Source organism: Merops nubicus, unplaced genomic scaffold, assembly GCF_000691845.1.
Source record: "Merops nubicus isolate BGI_N331 unplaced genomic scaffold, ASM69184v1 scaffold16667, whole genome shotgun sequence".
Lineage (NCBI taxonomy): Eukaryota > Metazoa > Chordata > Aves > Coraciiformes > Meropidae > Merops > Merops nubicus.
This window is the reverse complement of record NW_008618471.1, coordinates 34947-48489: the sequence shown is the minus strand read 5'-3', so window position 1 is coordinate 48489 and position 13543 is coordinate 34947. Positions and strand designations below refer to the sequence as shown.

The following is a 13543-nucleotide window of genomic DNA, read 5'->3' as shown; positions in this document are numbered from 1 at the left end:
AAATGGCTGGTTTGGACATGAAAAGCGGTGTCAAGAAACTGGTTTAAATTTCATCTGTACTACACACAGGAAAAGAAAGATAGAAAAGAAAAAGGAGTTGGCTTGAAGAATGAAGCTACGTTACAAGTTAAAGTTGGAGGGTTTTGTTTCTTTTTAGTGCGTCGCTCACACTCTTATCGGCCGCCTACAACACTGCTGCACGATGCTTTAGCTACCTTGGGGTGTCGGTTGGGTTGTTGGTATGGTTTTGTTTTTTCCTTCTTTTTTATTACAATATAATTTACTTTCAGCTGTTTTCGGTGAACGAGAGAGAACCCCGGTGCGGCAGAGCGGGCACGGCGCCTCACGGGTGGGTGGATTCCAATCTCACAAGCACTCCAGAGGGGAAAAGGGATTTCAAGAGTTCGTTTCTATGCCTGGGCCGGACTCAGTCCTCGATGTATTCCCACAGGTCCTTCTCGTAGCCTTCGTGCACGTGCTGCAACAAAACCCGTCGCCGGCTCTCGCAGTATCTGTGGCAAAGAGACGGCACAAGACGGAGGGTTAGGAGGGGGGGAGCAGTGTGCCCAAGAAGGCCACCAGCATTTTGTGGCCACTAGTGTGGCCAGCAGATCATCAGGACAGGGATCATCCCCCTGGGCTCAGCACTGGGGAGGCCACAGCTTGAGTACCAGGGTCAGTTTTGGGTGGTAGAGAAGAAGAAATATTGAGTGGCTGGAGCGGGTCCAGAGAAGGGCAACGGGTCTTGGGAACGTGGCTTATGAGGAGTTGCTGAGGGACCTGGGGGTGTTTAGTCTGGAGAAGAGGAGGCTCAGGGGAGACCTGGCTCTCTACAACTCCCTCAAAGACAGTTGGGAGTGAGGTGGTAAGTTTCAATTGCATCTTAAGAAGAATTTCTTTCCTGGCAGAGTGGTGAGGCCTTGGCCCAGGCTGCCCAGGGAGGTGTTGGAGTCCCCAGCCCTGGAGGGGTTCAAAAAACATGTAGACATGGCACCTGGGGACATGGTTTAGTGGCCATGGGAGTGCTGGGATGATGGTTGGACTTGATGATGCTAGAGGTCTTTTCCAACCTTAATGATTCTAGGAAAAAAACAAAACTCCAGCATTTAAGACACAAATTTGAGGCCAAAGAAATGCATTTGATCCTTTTTTTGTCTTCCTTTGCACCTAAAATCAAGTATTCCCAGAAGAGAAACATGATCACACAGGGTCTTTTCCAACCTTAATGATTCTAGGATTTTAGGAATTACAGCTCAGCCCCAGCACAGAAGAACACAAATCTATGTTAAGCCAAAGAGGAGATCCCCCCGAGAAGGGACTCTCTATTTGTAGCCCCTTATCAGCACTAATTAAGACTTCAGTTACTCCAGTCACTCAACGCCAGGTCCCTGGCTGAAAAACCAGCACACAAATGTACATTTTCCCTGTGCAAAAGTGTCCCCAAAACCAAAAAAAGGGTGTTGAGCCTGGAGCAAAGGAGGCTCAGGGGAGACCTGGCTCTCCACAGCTCCGACAGGAGGCTGGAGCCAGGTGGGGATTGGGCTCTTCTCCCAGGGAACAACCAACAGGAAAAGAGGAAACAGCCTCAAGTTACCCCAGAGGAGGTTTCAGTTGGCCCTGAGGAACAATTTCTTCCCCGTGAGGGTTGTCCAGGGCTGTGCCAGGCTGCCCAGGGCAGTGGTGGAGTCCCCATCCCTGGAGGGGTTTCCAAGCCGTGGAGATGTGGTGCTGAGGGACATGGGTCAGTGGGGACCTGGCAGTGCTGGGGCAATGGTTGGACTCCAGCAGCTTTAAGGTCTTTTCCAACCTGAATGATTCTATGATTCTAAAATCCCAGTGGAGATGGAAGCAGTCACAGTGCCTACAGAAAGGGTCCCTGGTCTGGCTGGAGTGCAGGTTTTGCCTCTCATCAGAACTCCAGGCAGCTCTTCCTGCCTTTCTCATTTAAACTGACGAAGCTGCAAATAAAACTGATCCGTAGTTGGGCACAGTCCTCCCAGGATCAACAATACTGAGGAAAAGGGATGTCCTAGAACATACCAAAGCCACCACACAGAGCACCACTGATTTTCTGAAGCAGAGCAAACACATACAGTTTCTCTTTCCCCAGTTTCAGGGATTTTGCTGTTGCTGGTGGGAGTTTAATCCTGTTTTCTAGAAAAGTCTTTGCAAGCTAAAAGACGGAAACAGAACCAAATGAGCCAGGTCAGGTCCTGCAGTTTCCCAGAGCTCTTTAGACCCACCTCGAGAAGCTCCTGAGCTCCAGCCTTGCATCAGTTCCCCATCACCAGCATGGTGTACACCGTGCAGGACATGATTAAGACATGATTGAACTAGTTAATTAAGGACCTGCACGGGCTTGACAAGACACATACTTTCTTCCCAGGAAGATGGAAGCTCGTTTGGGATACTATGTTTACAGATAATTTGGGCTGTATTAGGCTTTAATTTCACAGAACCATAGAATGCTTTGGGTTGGAAGGGACCTCTAAAGGTCATCTAGTCCACCCCCCATTTCCTCCAGATAGCTGTTGCCATCCCTAAAGGAGCATCCACTTCCAGAGGACTTCCATGGACAAGCAGCTTGATCCGAGACCCCCTTGAAGACCAGCAGTGAGCTGGGAAGTCACCAACTGGCTCAAAAGGGAAGGTCTGGGAAGTCTCCTCCAGAACAGGCCACAGGGCCACCGAAGTTCAGTGGCTGCTCCCACTCCCAAGAGCCCCTCTGTTGCAGTGCACCTCCTGGAGAAAGAGGTTTCTGTTGCCTCTTTGTCCCCAAACATGGGCACACATCCAGAATTTTCCACCTTTCCCAGGTTGTGGTTGGCTTAGCCACCACAAGACCAATCCCCTAACACCCACTGGACCCCTGACCTGTCGGTAACCCATCCATGTATCCTTACAGGACAATGCCTTTGTAAACCCACCTACCTACCTGTTAAAAAACCCCTGGCCCCAAGGCCACATGCTCTTTCACTTCTCCCCTGGGGTGGGTGCTGTTTCAGTGCCTGCCTACGGTGTTTTTGTTTGTTATTTTCATGTTATTAAAACCTTTTATTTTGGAAGAAAACGATCGTTGCCCATCTCTCCTTTAACCGCCACTGTCCTCCTCTTCGCTGAAGACCACCCTGAAGGTACTACTGGGGTCCCACTGGGGGTGTTTACTTCCCAGGCAAAACCAGCAGTTTAAAAACCCCTCAGAATATATTTTTGAAAAGTAATACCCCTCAGTCACTACAGCTCACCCAACTTGGCCTTTTTTTTTTTTTGGTCCCCAGTGGCTTTGCCACTATTTTGGGAGCTGGCACAGGCCACCAGGGCCACTGCTGTTCTCAGATGCTCAGGGACCACCTGATGATCACAATGTATGGCAGGAGGCCCAGAGCAAACAGCTTCCCAGGGACGTGGCTCTGGAGAAGACTGTAGCTGGCAAGTAGACAAGCCACTACCTGTCACATGGGACGGCGAGCCGGGGAGCTCTGAGACAGAGGATGATTCCAAAACAAACCTGTACTTATCCTGTACTTTCTGCTTTATGTCTTGCAGTGAATCTTGGGATATATCTCGCTCAAGGTACCCAGAAAGCACCTCTGTAGCATTCTCTAAGTCTGCTTGGTTATTCTGCAAAGACAAAAAAAAAAAAAAAAAAAGAATAAAACAGGAGTATTTTGAGGGGCAGAAGGAACAGATTTTTTTTTTTCCCCTTGAATCCAGCTGAAGTGAGCAGTGAAATAAAAGGCAGGGTTAGATATAGACACTGTGCAAGTCTTGAGTAACCTGCTCTGAGCATCAAGATGGAAAACAATGGAATTTCTTCATTTGATCAGAAGAAAATCTGCGTATCTGCCAGCAAGTCTTATGTCTTCAATGTAAGGCAAGCCTGAACAAACCCTTTCCTTACTAGTGGTACAGCAGAGTATGAGACAATTCATCTCCCATTCTGTAACCTATTTATTTTTTCTTTTACCAGCCCTGGCAAAGCCTCTACTGACCCCTGGTATGTGCAGAGCAGTTTCAGAGCATGGCATTCACTACTGCTCAATAGTTCTGCATGCCCGTGGCTGAGCCTCCAGCTTGGGTTCTGCACAAAGGACTGATCTAAATCATAACAATCAAGCAGACGGGCCTCCACGTTTAGACTTTCAAGTTCAATTTTAATGGCAGCACCCTCGGGAAAATACCAACACCAGGGAAAATCAAAATGCCAGATTTAAGCTTTAGTGCTGCCTTTGCCAGTTCCAGAGAGAACCTCGCTCCCTGTCTTGTTTTGAAGGGCAGCATGTTGTAACTCTACCTCCACCACCAGCTGACAATGGCACAGTGTCCAGCAGGACCTCTAACTTTTGCACAATGGAATATTAAGCTAGATTCCCCGTGGTAAAACCAGGGACAAAAGCTTCTCCAAGCATTAAATCTATTTCCCTTCTCTTTGCAACCTGAACTCCTGACAACCGTGTTTTCTCCTACCTCAAAGATAATGGACTGATTATTCTTTTTGAGGTAGAAGGCAAAGACGTAAGTGTACATGAGTGTGGCACGACACTGGCAGAGGACGTCGACTGCTTTCTTCAGGAACTGCACCTCAATCCACGACATGTTGTGCTGTTGCATTTCCTCCATCTTCTGCTTCACCTGAGCGTAGAGCTTGTGCTCGAAGCGCAGGCTCTGCATGTGGTTCATGTAGCGGTTGCAGTAGAACAGGTACCTCTGCAGGGCTGCTCTGGATCGCTGTGTTAATTCCCATTAGGGACAAAGGAAACCAAGAGTTACAACAAAGTAATGGCTGCGAGAGAAGCAAACCCTTCCGAGGCTCTTCCTGACCCCGAAAAGGAGCTTCCTTTCCATAGGTGTTTCCTCTCCTATCCCGCTGGCTTTGTGCAGCTCTGTTAACCCTGACGTGGTGCTTGGGGACCAGAGGCCAGACCCACAGCAGCTTGTTGTCATGGGGTGCTGCCTGGCACTGCTGTGACACCTTTGCTCCCAATGGTGACAGCAATCAGGATCACGTTGCTACAGCCTGAGCAGGTTTAAATTTCAGCCTCTCAATTCAAGTGACAGGACTTAAATGCTTCCAGGGTCACAACAAAGAAAGAAGCAGATTTTCTTTTTTTTTGCTAATAAGAGTTCTAATTAAACAATTATTTGTGTTAAGAGAGCAACCTTAGGTTGCCTAGGCTGCAGTGATTATAGAGCAGGGGAAATAAGCCATGTGCTAAGTAGTAGAAGAGAACTGAGATGACTCAACACACAACCATTAATCTTATTTTTTCACCCTCACTGACAGATCAGCTGTAAAAAAAAAAAAAAACACAGCACAGGCATGGTTATACATCGTGGATGTACAAAGACAGCACAGATCCAAAGACCTCCCTGTCTCCAGGAGGAGGGGCTGCAGGAAAGACTTTGGGTCTTGGCTGTAACTGTGCTCTGACAGGTACACAGGAAAGGGGTTTGTGGAAGTTGGGGAGGGATGGGTTGTGCGTGCTGTGCCATGTTTTAAAAAGGGTTTGGTTCCAGTTTCTGCTGTGTTTCAACACCTGGGATTTGCATTAAGACCTTTGCATTTTGTGAAGGCCATGAGGATTGTTCCCTCAGACCCTCAGCGTTATGCTGACCTCATGCAAAGAGCATGGAACAGCATAAACCAGGCAAGGCAGTGTGAGAGATCACCACCCAGTTAATGTGCTCTTTAAACTGGGGGAAAGTGGCTTGGAACATTCCTTTTCCAGCACGAAGCAGGAGTCCAAAGCTGCAGGGGAACTGAAGTGTCTTTGGGATTCCTGCCCAAATCCAGGAAGTTCTTTCAATTCTGACTGATAGGTTCTCACTGGGTCGGTGGCATCCCCAACCACCAAAGGTTATGGACTCACCTCCTGTGCATCCCTTGCTGCCTTTGCATCATCCTCGTTGTAGCGGTTGCAGTTGTACCTGTAGCAAGGACACCAGTTTCACAGATTTCAGTCCACACCGCTGCTGTTGGCATCATTCCCTCCCCGCCTTCTGGCGAGGCCCTCTCCTGAACTCACCAGGCAGATCCGTGGGGCTCCCAGGGGCCCAGACACACCCAGCAGAACTCGGCTTTGCAGTTCTGGTTCCGACAGACCATGTGGTTGCAGCCCCCGTCCTTCTCAATGGTGACATGGCATTTGGGGCATTCCTAGGGCCAGGACAGAGAGTGGCGTTAGCAGGGGAAGTGCAGAACCCAGCACAGCCCCAGGGGCTTACAAGGGCCCCCAAAAGAAGAGAGAGCACATCAAGTGAACTGCACGATTTACTTCTTCCCTTTCATCAGGGAGATCCTCTTCCGAGTCAGGCCTTCAAATGTTTCCAACATCTGAGCATCTAGACAGCAAAAATCCCCAAGGAGGAATAACACCTTGGATCTGTGCCACGGTCCCAGCGGCACACTGGATGGGGAACATCACAGAACCATTTTCCTTGGAGAAGACCTTTCAGTTCATCAAGCCCTACCATTAACCTAACTCTACCCCAAGTCCACCACTAAACCAAGTGCTTCAGCACCACATCTCCACGGCTTGGAAACCCCTCCAGGGATGAGGACTCCACTACCACCCAGGGCAGCCTGGGACAGCCCTAGACAACTCTTGCAGTGAAGAAATGTCTCCTTATAGCAAACCTAAACCTCCCCTGGGGCAACCTGAGGCTGTTGCCTCTTGTCCTGTTGCTTGTTCCTTAGGAGCAGAGCCTAATCCCCACCTGGCTCCAGCGTGCTGTCAGGGAGCTGTGGAGAGCCAGAAGGTCTCCCCTGAGCCTCCTTTGCTCCAGGCTCAAGACCCCCAGGTCCCTCAGCTGCTCCTCACCATGCTTGGGCTCTAGACCCTTCCCCAGCAGCTTCATTGCCCTTCTCTGGCCACACTCCAGGCCCTCAAGGTCCTTCTTGGAGTGAGGGGTCCAAAACTGAATGCTCAAACTGAAAAAAAAAAAAAACCCTAAGGGTGAGCTGATATCATGCCGTTATCAATCCAGGACACCCACAGTTGTAGAACACCAGCCAAAAAGTACCTGAAAACATGCAGCAAGAATCTAGCCTGCTTCAAAGAAGCTTCTGTCAGCTAAAAAGACACTTCTCCTCCTGAGGCATTTTCACAGTTCCCACCACGTCCCTGCTTTTTTTTTCCCTCCTCCTTCACTTTCCAACGAAAGCCCACACAGGGCTTCCCTTTCAGGTGAGGTCTTGGACAAAGAAGAGGACATGAAAGAGCTGGGGAAGAACACAGGGAAATCTCTGGGGAATTGGGGGGTTTTTGATCACACCAACGCCCTTCTCAGACACTGCGGCCTAAGGCCACTTCCTAAAATGATTTTCAGCTCCTGTAGAAGGTTGTTTCTGTAGTATCCTGATGAGTACACAAAGCTGAGGTGGACAGAATGTACTAGGCAAAGGAAGCCAGACCAGCTCTCTGCCGCCACTCACTCCTGCCCCTGTGGCACTTCTCTTGTGCCAGGACACCATAAATAAGAACCACTGTTGTCTGGATCAGTTCCTCAGTCCAACCCACCACACAACCACCCCAACATTAATGGAGGTTTTCCAGAAGCCAGGTTTATCTATGAGGCAGTAAAAAACACGTCCAAACAAGTTATCCATGGTCAGGGAGAATCAGCTGCAGCTCTTGGGTCAGAAGCACAAAAGGTCTAGAGCCCAAATGTGGTGAGGAGCAGCTGAGGGACCTGGGGGTGCTGAGCCTGGAGCAAAGGAGGCTCAGGGGAGACCTTCTGGCTCTCCACAGCTCCCTGACAGGAGGCTGGAGCCAGCTGGGGGTGGGGCTCTTTTCCCAAGGAACAAGCAACAGGACAAGAGGCAACAGCCTCAGGTTACCCCAGGGGAGGTTGAGGTTGGCCCTGAGGAATAATTCCTTCCCCGTGAAGGTTGTCCAGGGCTGTTCCAGGCTGCCCAGGGCAGTGGTGGAGTCCCCATCCCTGGAGGGGTTTCCAAGCTGTGGAGATGTGGTGCTGAGAGACATGGGTCAGTGGGGACCTGGCAGTGCTGGGGGAGTGGTTGGACTGGATGAGCTGAAAGGTCGAGTCCTCAGAAGATGGCTCAGGAGGTACAGAAGACCAATGCTGTCTCCAGGTGTCTGCCATGACCCTTTCCACTGCAGAGAGGGAGGTTTGCTGCAAGGCAAAGCTGGTTACAAGGGAAAAGAGACAAGGGACTAGAACTTTCTTCTGGCCAACACAATTCAAATTGCTTTCAGCTAGTTCTGCTTCCTCTGCTTCTGACTGAGACTTTGCAGACCTGAGAGCTAATGAAAAATGAGGCTCGTTACAAGCAGCTTGCACTAGCTTTGAGGTTACCCTGGCTTTGAGATGAGGGACTGAACAAAAATTCCCTTTCATCCTACATCACTTCACGATTCCCATCTGCCCAGCAATGGCAGAGCACTCCACTTGAGTACTGCCACCATTTCTTCCCTTTCCAAGTCCTGCTTTGGTCCTACTGCCTCATGCTGAAGAGCAAGGGTTGAGGACTGGGCCACACAACCAGCACGGTTTTCCAGGACCATTCCTCCAAGAGGAATGTGCTACTACAGGTAGCTACTACAGCACTTGTTTGGAGCATGCTGCCCTCCTGTTGAGCTCAGGGCAGCACTCCCATCCTACCCACGGGTCACATCTGGGGCCTGGCCTGGGCAGGAGGACACAAAGCTCCATTTCTAAGTGGAAAACCAGGTTTGTAATGTAAATAAAGTGACTCTCCACACTTGGGGAACTACTCCAGTACTTTGATAAAGGTTTCCCTCTGCAGTCACACTCTCCTCCCACCCTCCCTGTCAGTACTGCACAGTAGCTGGCAGCTTCTTTGGTTTGGGTCAGGTTTGCTGGGAGGCTGGTTGTCACCCTGATGGGTGCAAGCAGCAAGCAAGCACTTCAACAGGGTTCTCCAGACCTGCTTTCCTCCCCCCTCATCTATGCTTGTGCTACAAACAGCGTAACTGTACTACAGAGTTACGTGAAGCACAGTAGCTCCTTTGCTGGCCCTCTCAGGAGGGCATCAAGCTGTCCTCTTGAGCTGTCCAGAGGATGGATACTCAGCCAGGTATCACTCCTATTGCTGGTTACACTTAGAAGAGACCAACCCCCACCTCACTCCAAGCTCCTTTCAGGGAGCTGAAGTGAGCAAGGTCTCCCCTGAGCCTCCTCTTCTCCAGACTAAACAACCCCAGGTCCCTCAGCTGCTCCTCGGGAGACCTCATCTGAGGATGAGACCAAGCTCCTCAGTGTCTCCATGCTGTTCCTTCACGAGCCTTCATACGCCTGCCAAGCCAAGCACAAGGCAGAGAGATGACACACAAAGCTCTACAGATCCATCAAGTTAAAAGTGAAGAAGTTGAGCGTTATGAAAAATGAAGGACAAGCCATGAGAAGAAAGCTAAAGAAACACTCAAATCCAGCAGAAAGGAAAAAAAAGCAGCAACTTAAGCCACCAATGCAACGGGTGGGAGAGATTTATAGATTAAGGAGGACAGGGAAGGAAGATCTTACTGAGAATTAGGGCTACGCAAGGATGCGATAGGCAGCAACCCCAATGACTGAAGCCGTAGATTATTCTCCACCTTATCTGCCACGCTGTGATGCAGAAGTGACCTCGTTAGCAAACAGAAGCCCATGCCAAGCTGGCAAAGGAGAACAATCTCCATTTTCTCCTAAAAGGCTGCGTGTATGTAAACCACCATAAACTTCAGGGGGGTTAAACAGAAGCATATTTCACATAGAAAGGATTAATCCTCTCTGGAACTGCCAGAGGCCACTGGTGGACATCAGTGCCACGTCCACAGCTACGCCTTGCCCTCTAACCCATCCCATAAAATCAAAGAACCCTCAAAGACCACAGGGATTCCTTAAAGCATTTCAATGAAACCCCAAAATGCTGAACTTGACGGTTAGCACAAACTAGTACACTGTGACAACACCTAGAGTCGGGTATTTTAAACCCTGGGCGAGGAAAAGATGGCACTAGGAGAGCTTTGGAAAGATGCTGTTCACAGCTCTGGCACGAAACTGTGCTGGTGAGAAATGAAAGAGCAAAGTTCGATGCCGGTGCCCAAGGAGGATCTAGCAGGCTGCCAGAATTTCCACACGTTAGAACAAATGTAGGACTTCCAGAAAGTACAGAGGGAGAGCATGTTCAGACATTAAAAAGTGACCTAAAAGGAAGAGAATTGGGTTCGTGCCATTTTACCTGGCTTAAGAGGAGAAAAAACAGCCAATAGCTTTTCTAGAGGAAGAAAACCTGCCTGGTTTATGCATCAGCCATTCAAGCCCTGTCTAGCCCAGGAGATAATGAGATGGTGACCTGCCAGGAGTCAAAAGCTGTAAGGCAGGGGCATTTTTAGTACCAGCAGAACAACTTTCATTAACACAAATTTCACTTTAACAGAAAAGAAGTGCCTTGGGTGCAGACTGGCACCGTTACCATCTTTGTTCTTCCTTTCCTATTCCAAGATGCATATCACTGAAACTCAGGTTTAAAACGGGTTTCCCCTCCTCCTTTTAGGCTCCTTTGAGACAGTCTTGATACACCTTAAGAGCCCAAATCCAAGTTTTCTATGTTTCTTACTCCTCTGAAGGTCCACTTAAAGTCATGGATCTCTGTGGTTTCTTTATTCCCAAAGCCACACGAACCAAAGACCTGCAAGCTGCCTAGCTTAATTCAAGAAATAAAAATTTCAGAACCAAGGCTGTACAAAAAAAGAAATAAAGAAATGCAGAAAACCTTGGACCACTCAACCATCAAAACCTTGGACCATCCAATCCTTCACAAGACGCCTGAGAATTAAAGACTGAATAAAAACTTGTGTTGGCTTAATTAAATTAAATTAAAACAGAGCTAAACTGAACTCATTTGTGAATATAGCTTATTTTAAGTCAAAAAAGTCCAACACACTCTGCTGCAAGGGCTCTATCTTTTGATTAAGTAGAAGGGAATTAGTGCAGGTCTCCCAAGTACAAATAAATAAATGCAAAATAATAAAAAAAATAGGAAACTACAGAACTCCCAAATCTCCTCACTTTTCATTCATATTATTCTACATAATCCATCAAAAACTATCCCACGTCATTCCAGCTTGTGAACAGAAACCGATTCAGCCAAGTTCTACTTTTCTATTATTACAGCAATTGCCTGATCTTCCTTTCCTAGTCCATCTCCCAGGGCAAGCTGGAACAAAGGTATCTCACATAGTCCTGTTGCAATGGATTACCCACATTCCAGGAGGAATGGTGGTTTTCTCTTATACCTTCATCTTGGGAAGACAAGAAGCTTTGTTGCCTGCATGGAGACCACATGGGACAGGACCGCATCTCAACATCACGCTTGGAGGACTCCAGAAAGCACTTTTCAGACCACAGTAGCGAGTGATTTGGGGAGTTATTCCCACTGAAAACAGGGGGGTTTGAATCTGATGGAACCTGACCTGATTCCCTTCTAGGCTGCTCAAAATGAAATCCAAGCCTGAATTTTTCTTGCTGTAGAAGGATCTCGTACGGTATTAGAGGAAGCAGCTTAGGTGATGGTGAAGGACAAGGGCTCTTCTGCTGCTGACACCAGAAAGAACAGATAAGCTGGGCTGATGCCAGCATGGCCTGGCCATGCTCATTTCCCCTTCTCACTGTCCTCTGAACAGACATTTCCCACAAAAAAAAAACCAATAAAACATTAAGATCTTCTGACTCCTACCATTCAATACTATTTCTGATGGTCTGAGCTATGCTTTAAACATCAGCCCAACCACCAGCAACTGACAAAGTCTAGATCCTGGCTGAAAAAAAAAAAAAAAAAACGACACCAAGGAAGACCATCCTCACAATATTTCTGTCTTGCAGAGAGCAAGCTGCAGAAACTACCATCTTCCTGTCTGAAAAAGAGGCAAGTGGCTTCCTATTTCCAGTAGCCATCATCAGTGACACATAATTCATGTTTGGTCTGTGTAACGTGTATAACATAATTTCAGCCTTTTTAACGGGCACAGAATCCAGTAAGGGAAAGCTTAACATTCATTCACAACAAGCCCCAGCAAGGGGAGCTTAACTTCAACAGCACATGCCAAGGTAGGGGCAGGTAGAAGATGGGGAGCCCTCAGGCCATGGCCAAGATGACACCCCTGAAGGGCAGCAGCAGCTCCTCATCTGGCTCCCAAAGGCTTTGTCACTGGCAAAAAAGGGTTGTGGCCATTCCGACAGTCCAAATATTTGCTACTCCAGGCTAAAAGCTGCTTTTCATGTACTTAGCCCTTTCCAAGCTCTTCAGCTATTCTACTCCAGGTTTAACACCAGCAATACTTGAAGGCCAAGCAAACTTTGAACTGAGCTGGTTCACTTCTCATGCCATGGCACATCTTTGAACACACCCACCTCCAAAACAAAAGCCAAGTTTGCTTCCTTGAGCAACGTTCAGCCTCCAAGCAGGGACCACACAAGCCCCAGCCCACAAAACAAAAAGCAGCAGCTGAGGCTGTGCAATTTCAGCCCAATTTTCACAGTGTGTTTCAGCCTGATGGGCGTTTCTGATTTCACCATCATGCAACATTCCAGCTCAATGAAAACCATGCAGCCAGCCCCAGAAAGAAGCAGCCTCTGCTGCAAACAATACCATTAACCAGTTACACAACAGAGCTAAGAAAACAAAGCAGCCATTTCCTCACTCTCTCCCCACCTTCTTCCACCCTCCTGGCTCGGCAGCCGTGTGACCCAGCTCTGCTCCCAGCCACCCCCCCCAGTGGCATCTGCTGCTTTTGTTTTCTTGCCACCACATCGACCTTTGTTTTAATTCGTCCCAAATGCTGAAGTCTCAGGCAAAGTTGGGCTCGCTAGAGCAGAGCCATTTCCAGAATAAAATCTTCATGGCTGGCCTGCCAGCCTCTCTAACTGGAACCCTGCCCAGCAGAAATGAACAACTCCTCAAGAGGCCGACCAGACCGTGCCGTGGATTTTAAGGTTTGCTTTTAAATAATGACGTGCAACAGAAAAAAATAATCCTAGTAGAGAGGAATTTGACTGTCCTTTGCATCAGGTAAGGCTATATAAAACAGGAGAAACCTTCTCACCTTTGTGTTTGCTGCAATCCAATTAGAAGTTTCACTGTCATCATCACACTTCTTAATCCATTTCTTTAACCACTATTAGGAAAGAAGAGAGTTCCATTTACAGGAGCTGTAAATGTTCCCAAATAGCTACGTGTATTAAGGTACATGCAATCACGTGGGAATACAAAGGGTGCTGGAGCTGGAAATTTCAATAATAAACTGGTCACATCTAGCTGGAGAAGCCCAGTTAAGTCTCATACAACCTCTGGAGAGGTTTCCCTCCCCTCTCCCCAAGGAAGCTGGTTTTTTTTTTTTTGCACTTGTCACTAGGAACACAGGCTGCTCTGTCCCCAAGGCACGAAACGTGGCTCTCCACGAGCTATGCCCAGGATCCCAGACTCGATGACAGCTTCTGACAGCTCTGTGAACAGTTCTAAAGTTCACTGCACAGCAGCAGGTCCCCAGGACCAAATTAATCCCTCCAAAGAAAGCACCTA

At 48.3% G+C, this 13543-nt stretch overlaps 1 protein-coding gene across 1 annotated transcript in view; it reads right to left on the bottom strand.

Annotated features, from left to right (window-relative positions):
• Positions 1-261: 261 nt before the first annotated feature.
• ARIH1 (ariadne RBR E3 ubiquitin protein ligase 1) overlaps positions 262-13543 on the bottom strand; it is a 27862-nt gene continuing 14580 nt past the window's right edge. Inside the window, exons 8-13 of the mRNA XM_008943467.1 lie at positions 13068-13139; positions 6027-6157; positions 5871-5928; positions 4468-4728; positions 3509-3621; positions 262-512 (exon numbers count right to left, since the gene is read on the bottom strand). Coding sequence (XP_008941715.1) covers positions 428-512; positions 3509-3621; positions 4468-4728; positions 5871-5928; positions 6027-6157; positions 13068-13139 — 720 coding nt within the window. The 3' untranslated portion in view covers positions 262-427. The remainder of the gene's footprint in view (positions 513-3508; positions 3622-4467; positions 4729-5870; positions 5929-6026; positions 6158-13067; positions 13140-13543) is intronic.